Here is a 10,688-nt window from a genome sequence, read left to right on the forward strand (position 1 = left end):
ACAAAGGACAACAGACAATTGCATGTGGAGGTTCCTACACTCTTTATTAAAGAAAAGATAAGAAAAAGGGAAAAGATTCATAGGTCAAACGACAGCTACTTTAATTGGAAAGATGCCCTCAAGACAAATAGAGGTCCCCACCCGACAGCTACTTCGATTATGTCGCATTCCCTTAAAATATTGAGAGATCCCCCAGATAAGCATGGGTCCTCATGACACCAATTTCAACACTGCAATTTAAAAAAAAAAATGTCCAGAAGTCCCCACTGATAATGCTAGTATGAACACCTAGAGAGGGGGTGAATAGTTGTTAAAGAAGTTGTTGCAAGACTTAACAACTTAATTCGACTTTTATGAAAACAGTAGACTGAAGATGTAAAAGACTGTAAACAGTTATATAAGACTGCGAATTAAAGTAAAGAGTTTAGGGAAAGAGATTGAAACACAAGGTTTATAGCGGTTCGACTTAAACCAAGCCTACGTCCACTCTCCTGCATTGACAGCCCACTGGCTGGATTCCACTAAAAACCAAAAGAGATTTTACAGTCTCACGTCCTTGATTCCACAGTGTAGAGACTCTACTACACTTCCTCAAGGTCTCACAAGTATTTAATCTCTCTTTTGAGTACAGTTTAAGCTCAACAAATTGAAACAGCAAAGAACTAAGAGTTTCAGACTTTGGAATTTTTCTTTCACGCACACACTCGAATAACTTGAGCGTCCTCCTTATATACTCCTCCATGCCATTATAACCGTTGGCACCTTCCAAAGGAGTTCTTCCAATCTACCCGTTGGACATAATCAATTAGGAAAATCTCGAGTTATTTAAGGAATGTGATGATAATCCACCAATCATGCTCGCCCATACAATCAAGATCTAGGTTTTCATAAGTAGAACCTTCCAAGTGTACTTCGCCAATCAATAGATCTAATTATTCAAATTGATTTCAATAAGAATAATTAATCACGAGATGCTATCTTCAGCCATGAGATCTTCTTCAACCGTACGAACCAAATCCTTAAAGATATACTTGCTTCTAGATAAGTCTTCTTCATCGGATAAATCTTTTCTTCGTCGATCTGGAAACTATCAGTGAGGGTAGACTTTAAATCTTGAGTCTGGAGGTCTTCAGACTTTAACGATAGAGTCTGCAAGTCTTCAGACTAGATTGATGGAAACATTTTGTCAACTTCAAAACAGATAAGGAAGTTTTCTCCAACACCCACGACAACTACTTCAAACCCTAACAATCACCATCGCACATCACAATTCCACATCCGAGCCCTAAATCACACATTACAATACCTAGCACCACATCTCGAGCCTTAATTTTCCCCGCCGAGCCCTACTCCGAGCCCTACATTTCGAGGCCGATCCTAAATTGTCAATCCGAACCCCAATAGGGTTCTAGCACCACATATGAGCCATAAATCTTACATCAATAACATCCAAGCCCAAGATTTCCCAACCGACCCCAAAATTTCAAGTTGGAGCCCTAATAAACAAGTCGGAACCCTAATTTTACCACAGGGGAGAGGAAGAAGAGAACAAACCTAAATGAGCAATGACGGTGAGGGACGATGGCAAGCGACGACAATGAGCGATGATGGCGAGCAACGATGATGAGTGATGACCTACGAACGGAGACCTGTGAACAGGCGAGCTGTGAACGGCGATGGAGAGGTCAGATCTGGTGTGAACGCGAGCAACGACCGGTTAAACCCTAAATAAGATAAATGATGTCATTTAGCACTAAGGAAAAATGACGTCGTTTAGCTTGGTCAAGGCAGAGTGGATGGGGCGATGTCATTTTCCTACTCCACGTGTGTTTTTTTTTTTTTAAATTGCCACATCGGTTAAACATGTCGCCGGAAAATGCCACGTCTGCATTTTGGCCAGATTTTGGCCGAATTGGCACTTAAGTGATCCATTTTGCTTCGATTTTGGCACTTAAATGTCACTTTCCAAACTTTTGGCACTTAAATGTCTCTCCATGCCAAGTTTTGGCACTCGGGGTTACTTTGTCCAATAAAAATTTTAGATAGTTATTGAACACTTTGAAATGCTCAAAACTCGTCTAATTAATAGAATCAGAAAAAACAATTTCTAAGTAGAAATTATTCCCAAAAACATAATGGTTACTAAACACACTCGAAACAAGTGAAGCATGGACGCTCATTAGAAATTGTGAACAACCGATGGTAGGCTTTGATTTTCAACATAGCCTTCATCACTATCTACAAGGTGAATGAATTCTTCCTTATTTTCTGATTTATTAGGCGTTAATTCTACAAATCTTTTTCGATTTTCTTTTCCTATTTTTTTCCTTCATTTTCCTTTATGGTACTCTAAGTAAAGATAAGGCCCTTTTTTTCACCCTTTTGCTTTTGTTTTTCCTTTTCCCTCTTTCCTGTTTTCTTTTCCTTTCAATTTAATGAGACAGATCTTTTTAGCTTATTTGTTTGTTCAACCTTTCATTGAAAATAATATAGTACTTTCAAATTTCATATTTCAGAATTAATTCATTCATGTGTATTTAATGATTCTGTGGTTTATATTTTTTAGCTTGTCGATAGTTCTCCCATCTTTGCAATCAAATCCAAATATAAGTAAATCATTTCATTTTCTTCTTGAATCTACTTATTAAATGGAAATGAAAAAGGTTATAGTAGATGTATTTTTACCGTTATGGTTAAATGCTAAAGTGTCTATAATTTTCCATTTAACAGATCTGTACATCCTTAATTTGATGTGCACAAAGAGAAATGAGCCAAAATATATTTTTTGTAAGAGATGGCAAGTTCAAATCTCTACATTTTAGTCACGCTTCTTCTATTTTCCCATTTTTCCTAGAAAATAAGTTTATTATAATTTATTTCAATAGAAAAACTATGTTAAATAGAAAAGAATGAAATTTTGTTGCACGGCATGTTTTTGCTAGTTCAGATTAGCGGTGATCGATTTCAATCTGGATCAGTTCCCAAGCAGCCGAATGGAACCGATCACATGTGTAATAACATAATCTACTTTGGCATGAGTGTGAATCGACCACACTACACACGCTTCACGCTTGATCTTAGCCATGAAATTAAAGAAAGCATTTTTTTTATGGAAATGACAAGCTTGGCTTTTATACAAAAAATCTCTTAGGCCCTGTGCTATTCATTCGATGTGAGACTCTTGGAGTGGCTTGACTCTTGGAGGAGAGAGTGGTGGGGGGGGGAGCAAGCTTGTGATAGTAAGCTTAGTCCCACATCAACTAGGAGAATATAGGGGTAAACATGGTCCGGGTAGGCGGTTCCCACCTTGGAATCAGGACTGCCCACGAATGACCGATTCCGAAAAATTGGAATTGGGAACTACCTATTGGTTCCATGGATCCACTCGAGAACCGGATCGCTGATCCACCCGAGAACCAAATTACCAAGGGATTCGGTTCTCGAGTGGATCCATGGAATCGGTCCTCAATCCCTCCAGAATTGCATCCATCAATTAATATCATGGTGAACCTAATTTCTACGTAAAATATTAAAGTTTATTCAATCTTGAATTTAGGTTGAACATCTCCAATCGGTCTCCTCCATCCTTTTTGTTTGTTTATTTTGTTTTGACTAAAAAAGAAAGTAAATTGATTATTAGAATGAACACAAATTAGGGGGTTTAATCCTATTACACATGCGAGAGACAAAATGAGTCTATAATGTCCAATATTGCAAATATATATGTACATATATATTGGTCGAAAAACTACAAAATAATTAAGTAATTGCGTTAAATTTCTTTAGAGATATACAAACACATACTAGTCTAGGTGGGCGGTTCCACATCCAGAACTGGGAATCGAACGATACTCACTTGTTCTAGCGAATTGGAACCGGGAACTAGACCGATCCCTATAGGAACCGCGCCGAGCCCGTCCGATTCGGGCTGGGCACTCGAGCAGGGTCTCGACTCCTTTGCACACCCTTAGGAGAAGAGGCTAACAAGTAAGTTGCCACTTTAAATAGCGAGGGATGAGAGATGAGGGAAAGTGTTCTTTATCTCTTGGCCGTGATCAAGTAAATGTTGCATCGAGAGAGGCCTTAAAGAGAGGGATTGTCGTTACACAAAAAATTTACTTTAAATGATTTCTTAACCTATTTTGAAGAAAAAATTCAAATTTATAAAAATAATATTTGGTTCGAGTAGTCAATTCTATCTGTGAAACCGGGAACTGGATCAACATTCATTGGTTCCATGGGAATTGAATCGACATCCATTGGTTCCAATTTTATGGAATCGGGACTAGGAATTGGGAACCGAACCCAGCTGGTCTAGGTAGTTCTCCATTCAATTGGTTTTCTTTGGTCACTCCTAATTTGGATTTCTTTACTCACTCCTGGTTCAGATGTATTAATTTGTACTTTTCATTTAAAAAAATGTATTGTTTTGTTTTCTTTGTAGTTTTTTTTATCAAAATTTTTTTGGTAGTTCACATGGAAGAACAATGGATAAGATACTAATGAGGGGGCCTCATGGGAACTTTGCGTTCAGATTCCTCCTTACCGGCCAAACAAACTACTCGTTAACCTCGATCGAGCCTAGCCGGCCCAATCAAAACCCGACCTTCACCGAGCCGAAGTCCTTGACACGTGATCTAATGATCACCTTTGGATTATTGAATTTACTCCTTGGTTAAAAAAAAACAAAAACAAACAAACAAACAAAGAAGAGAAAGAAAAATGGAAATGAATTTTTTTTTTCTCGCTACGCTCGTTTCATTTCTCCCCGTCAGCCCCTTTTCCTTCCGAGAAAGCTCGTGAATTTTCCGTCGTTGCAAAGTTTCCATATCGAACTCTCCCTCTCGCGTCTCGACAGCGACAGAGAAAAACGAGCAAAAACCCAATCCTCAATCCCCAATCCCCAATCCCCGTCGCTTTCGTTCCTTTCCCCAAGGAGAAGCTTCCGGAGCGAGGAACCCGGAACCAGACGAGACCGACACAAGGTATATAATCGCATCCGACATAGAGAGAGAAAAGGAGCAGAAGAAGAAGAAGAAGAGAGAGAGATGGGGCCTGATCCGGCGGCGTTGGCGGCGGCGGCGAGGCAAGCGGAGACGCTGAGAAAGGACGGGAACGAGTACTACCGGAAGAATCGTTTCGGAGCCGCCATTGATGCGTACACCGAGGTGCCGAATTCCATCCGCCAATTCAAATTTATTTCCAACATTTTCGAAAATGGGATCTCTTGTTCGGTTCTTTGGGCTTCCGTCGACAGGGGGGTTTTAGGGTTCGCATGCGTTCGACCTTTTTTCACACGTCTTTGCTCTGGGAGAGGGAAAGGGCTTTGCTTGTAAACTTGGATTCGAATGCGTTTGATTCTGCAGCATGAAGTTTTGAGGCTTGTAGTTTGATCGCTGGGTTTCCTTCTTTCTTTCCTTCCTTGCCTACTACCCTTTTATGATCGGGTGCTGTTTGCTGAATGTGAAGGCCATTACCCTATGCCCGAACGTGCCCGTATACTGGACGAATCGTGCGCTTTGCCATCGCAAGCGGAAGTATGTACGAGTTCTGACTCTCTCTCCCTCTTCCAATTGTCTCTGCAGAATTCCCCCGACATTGATTTCCTTGCCTATAACCTTTCGCTGGTCGCCTTTTTCTTTTTTTCTTATTTCCTTTTTTTGCAGTAATTGGCAGAGGGTCGAGGAGGATAGCCGAAAAGCGCTTCAGCTCGATCATGATTCTGTCAAGGTTAGGGAGTGGGAGATATCCTTTTCCTCATTTTACTTTGCGGAAAGTGGTGCATCAGTATTATTTGCAAAATTGTCATGCATCGTTTCTTGTCATTTTGTACGTTAGTTTCGTTGTCATTTTGCAAAAGTTTTATATGGAATAGAAAGACCATGTGTGCGATCAGCTTGACTATAATTGAAGCTAGGATTACTCTGATCCAGGCTACAGCGGAAAAGAAGCCTGATATTTTGTTTCCTTCAAGAAAATGCAAGCTAGATGGCAGCTTGGTTTATGTTTAATATGAACTTGATGGCTTTTCTGCTGGTGGAATGGGAATTAGAATATAAATCTCTATTTAGGAAAACCGAGGTTTTTCAAAAAGTTATCTTAATGAATGGGTATAATCTGTGAAATCCAGTTGTTTCTTTTTTAGGTTGCATTTGAAAGTACAGTTTTTTCTTTTATAGGTCGGGGTGGGGGGCCAGCTCTAACGGTTTCGACGTGTTTTCTATGAAAAGCAGCCGTAATGAATGGGTGTAGTCCGTGAAGTACTCAGACATACCTTGCATGGAACTTCTTACTAAGCCATGAACCGTTTCTTCTGTTATAGAGTGGAGAAAAACATTTATAGCTTGTTGAATGAGCCCATTGATATAAGTAGAGAAGCCAACCATTCTGGCATGGCTCGAACTTTTGACACATGGCTTTTGCACACCTTCTGCTATTAAGCCAATTGTTCCCATCAATGTTACTTTTGAAAATGCATATATTTCAACAAATGTTGAACTAACAATACAACATGTCAAAGTGGTTCGCACAGGTCTAACTTTGAATTATTTCTCTCATTTAAGGAGAACCATGCTTAAAAGGCTCAGCAGTTTTCACCAGTCCTGCAATTAAATTGTCTTTGGCTGTAGTTTCTTTTCTCCCTTTCTTTCTTTTTGCCAAAATTGTTATTTAATTTGAGGAAGAGTTTGGCTACCATAAATAGAGATGAAGTTATTTTGTCACCAAGATAGCTGTATATTAACAAAAAGACTGAGATCATCTTCCACTGATGTTGCAGCATGATGCAATATCAGTGTTGGTGACATTAGAGAGAGAATTTCTTGTTTCTCTTCTTCTTCTTTTTTTCTGCCAAAATTTTTATTTAATTTGGGAAAGAGTTTGGCTACCATAAATAGAGAGAGTTATTTTGTCACCAAAATAGCTGTATATTAACAAAAAGACTGAGGTCACCTACCACTGATGTTGCAGCATGATGCAATATCAGTGTTGGTGACATTACTGCCTCCATGTCCTATTTTGCTGTTATTACCAATATGTGAATTTTGTTCCCAAACTGAGTAGCTCTGTCTGGCATAGAGAGAGAGAGAGAGAGAGAGAGAGAGAAGTGGTTTAAAGTGTTTGGGACCAGTAAGTTGTGTATTCGCGCTGTTTGCTACATCCTCTTACACAAAATAAAGCGTGCAGATTGGCCATGAGGCTTTTGCCTTAGTGCTACTCCCTTCTTGGGAAGGAGAGAGGTCAAGTTTTCTAACTTGGACCTTAGGGAGAGGTTAGGTAAAAGTACTAAATATGAGAAATATTGAGCCTTTGTTTTACGTAGCAACAAAATGGTGCATGCAATGGTTAGAAATTCAATGCTTCATTAGCCTATCAAAAATGATTTTGTTGCCTGGTTGGCAACTTGATGCTTTATCATGTTCAAGGGTTATCATTATTTTTCTTTTGGAAAAAATTCAATAGTCTTTGGCTTGTATTTTTTACAGGAGTATGAACTCTTTGAAATGTGATTGTAGAATTGGAATGACTATGTAAGTGTCATTGCCACTTGTCGTAACAATATGAGTTGGATTGTTGTCTCTTCCATTGTTTTTATTGATGGTGATCCTTTGAGATAATAATAGAAATAAATCATCAAGTTACAATGATATGAAAGATATCATAGAGTTTGAGTTTCTTTAAAGCTTAGGCAAACTTCCCCGCTTATTCTGCATTAGTTAAATGTTGAGGATGATGGTGATAATGATGACGATAGTAATCATGAGAGAGAGAGATAATGATGATGATAGTAGAGAGAGAGACACACACACACACACTATTTGTGACGGCTTATCATTGGATTCAAGAAATCATGCTTATCCTTGCAATTGCTCATGCCTGTGAAAAGACAGACGGTTGTTTGTGTAACCATACTTATGCAGATTCATTTCAAGTAATCATATACATGTATAAAAGAGAATGGAGGCTTTATTTTCATTCCACTCTTATTGTTTCAAATATTGTGGCGAAGCATTAGTAGTGTAGAGTTGGATTCCAAATGGTTGGATTGGGGAGATCTGCAAAATGATGTGTCGCAAATAGGTGGAAGAACAATAGGGTGTGTTTCTTGAAACAAATGCGCTCCAGAGGCCATGTTTCACATGCTTTGTCTTGTCTCGTTTAGAAATGGCATTGAATTGAGTCAAGGGTCATGTACATTGGGCAGCCTGAGTTAGACTGGCATTCTAGTGGAGCCACAATCACTCTCTTTCTTGGAGCACATTTTACTGACATCCTTAAACATTTCGAGTCAAATTGAGTTGTTTGGACATGTGATATGCATGTATCATATTCAAGGCGTGTGACACTGTAATTTAGGAATTTTTGTACTTAATCAGATCTTTTAGACATTGTGGAACTAACTCAATCTATCTGGCAGGCTCACTACATGCTGGGACTGGCCTTGCTGCAAAAGCAAAAATATGGTGAAGGTGTCAAGGAATTGGAAAGAGTATGTGGTGATTAATTTCTCCTCTGTTGTTTGTTCCTTGCATAATTAAGAGCTGTTATATGTTGAGACATTTGAAATAAGCATCGTGTGATTAGCTTAAATGTCAAATTGGCAATCTTTTAAGTGAAGGAGAGGTATATTGGTATATATCCCATTTCACAAGTTTCCATGGGATCTGTGGGAATTCCCTTGATTAACTTTTGGTATTGCCGTACAAGTTTTTTAGGAAGATATGGTTGCCATTGTTTGGCCAGTGTTTATTGCGGTGCAATAATAATCTCTCTTGTTGTTTGGTCTATGGTGGTAAAAATAAGACATATGTTATATGCCAAATTATGTTGGCTAAGATCGGTTGGCTTTAATGTAATCTGTGACCCTTTCTCAAGAAATAGGGAGTTGGAAAGTTTGCCCATTTCTTATATCTGAGGAGAAAGTCGGTCTCTTAGCCCTGAGGCAAAAGTTTGTGCATCCTGGAGAGCCTTAAATTGCACGATATTTTCAATGCTGTGATATGGCAAAATATAAATGTGGAGAATACTTGTTAGCATTTTTCAACCAAGTCGATTCTCGACAGCTATATCTCTTATGCCACTTTAATCTATGTGGTCTTTTTCTCGTTTCTTTCTTTATCTCTGATGCCTTCGTCTTTTGCATGATGATCTCGATGCTGATTTTGGCTAATTTGAGTAAATCGTTAGGCATTGGATCTTGGAAGGGGTGCACATCCTAGAAGTTATATGGTAGAAGAAATTTGGCAGGAATTAGCAAAAGCAAAATATTTACAGTGGGAGCAGAAATCTACTAAGCAATCTTGGGAACTGCAAAGCTTGAAGTATGTAACTCTGGTATAGATTTCACTGGAAATGTAACTGCTGTGAGTACATCAAGAACTGCTGCTACATATATTTGTTTTCGTTATGCCAGGACAGCTTGTGAGATGGCTCTTAATGAGAAATTTGCACGGGATGCTGCCAAGATGGAAGGATTTTTGGATGAACTTGCCAAGTCTCATTCGGAACAGGTAAATGCTGTGGGACAAGTCTTCCAGAAAGCTGCAGAAGCTGACATGCCCACTGAAGTAAGTGCCAGCTGCGATGCAGTTTCTTTTTCTTTATTTTACTTTGTAAATTCATTTGTCATTCCATGGAGGTTGGATAACTATTTCAGGTGCCAGATTATCTGTGTTGTAAAATTACCCTTGATATATACCGTGATCCCGTCATCACACCCAGTGGGATAACATATGAGAGGGCAGTACTTCTTGAACATTTCAACAAGGTAATAGATAATTTAATATGATAAAATCTTTTCTCCGTATGGCACTGCAGATTGCTTGATGCTTCTTGTGATATTAGGTCGGGAAATTTGATCCAATTACGCATGAGGAACTCAACCCTTCTCAGCTGGTACCAAACTTGGCGATTAAAGCAGCAGTTCAAGCATATCTAGACGGACATGGTTGGGCATATAAGGCGGATTGATGACCAAATTTTAGGACAGGATAAGAGGTGAGAGGCACTCACAATGGGATAGAGCACAGCCAATTAATTTTCTATCCTGGATGTGTCTCATTCTGTTGGTGCTGTTACCACATGCAAAATGTAAGTCTGTTGTAGTGTTAATGGCAGGCCTGAAAATAGGAGTATTCTCTGAATTGTACAGATAGGTATCTCGATGCACATTGCATTTTATCATTGCATGTACAGCTGCTTGTTCTTGAACCTTTTTTCACAAGCGATGGTGTCTTCTGTCATTCAGCTTGTGAAGCATTTAGACTCAACTTTCATTCTTTCTTGTCAAACCTCTCAACTCTATTGATAGAGCAACATAATTTATAGATTATGATCAAAGTGCCTGCATACTGCTTACACTTATTATATGATCATTTAAATTTTCGAGTATCTGACGGAGATGTGAATCGATTGGGCTGTCATGTCCTTCACACGCCTTAGTTGTTTTGTGGCTTTTTTACGTATTAGTTAAGAGTAGTGTCCAAAGCCAGAGGGGGGAAAATAGGGAAAGTAACTAGATGAGTGCTTGTTTTATATCAGTACATGAACAGTACTATGATAAACAATCATGACCCTCCTAGTCCTGACCCATTATGTTCCTTTTCCTACATGATGGGTCAAGATCATTTCCAACAGATCATGTTCTAGTTGGCGCAAAATTCATGGCTTGCTCCTTCCATGGAAGCATT

The 10,688-nt window shown here is 39.1% G+C and overlaps 1 protein-coding gene across 2 annotated transcripts; it reads left to right on the forward strand.

Annotated features, from left to right (window-relative positions):
• Nucleotides 1-4,791: 4,791 nt before the first annotated feature.
• Nucleotides 4,792-10,347, forward strand: LOC104425689 (E3 ubiquitin-protein ligase CHIP). 2 transcript variants are annotated; one of them, XM_010038460.3, is made up of 8 exons: nt 4,792-5,168; nt 5,470-5,537; nt 5,667-5,730; nt 8,417-8,488; nt 9,187-9,320; nt 9,413-9,566; nt 9,656-9,766; nt 9,844-10,347. In XM_010038460.3, the coding sequence occupies exons 1-8, from the start codon at nt 5,049-5,051 to the stop codon at nt 9,967-9,969; spliced, it is 849 nt and encodes a 282-aa protein (XP_010036762.2). In that variant the 5' UTR covers nt 4,792-5,048; the 3' UTR covers nt 9,970-10,347. The 2 variants fall into 2 exon arrangements, with proteins under 2 accessions (XP_010036762.2, XP_018721458.2); XM_018865913.2 differs by having other exon boundaries at nt 4,793-5,168; nt 5,470-5,541.
• Nucleotides 10,348-10,688: the final 341 nt, after the last annotated feature.

Source organism: Eucalyptus grandis, chromosome 11 (assembly GCF_016545825.1).
Source record: "Eucalyptus grandis isolate ANBG69807.140 chromosome 11, ASM1654582v1, whole genome shotgun sequence".
NCBI classification, from domain to species: Eukaryota; Viridiplantae; Streptophyta; class Magnoliopsida; order Myrtales; family Myrtaceae; genus Eucalyptus; species Eucalyptus grandis.

What these genes read in the sequence shown, in the direction of transcription:
- LOC104425689 (XM_010038460.3), top strand. Translation starts at nt 5,049, where the DNA reads ATGGGGCCTGATCCGGCGGCGTTGGCGGCGGCGGCGAGGCAAGCGGAG. An exon ending in TCGATCATGATTCTGTCAAG is followed by an intron (nt 5,731 to 8,416) that starts GTTAGGGAGTGG and finishes TCTATCTGGCAG; the next exon opens with GCTCACTACATGCTGGGACT. An exon ending in GTGTCAAGGAATTGGAAAGA is followed by an intron (nt 8,489 to 9,186) that starts GTATGTGGTGAT and finishes GTAAATCGTTAG; the next exon opens with GCATTGGATCTTGGAAGGGG.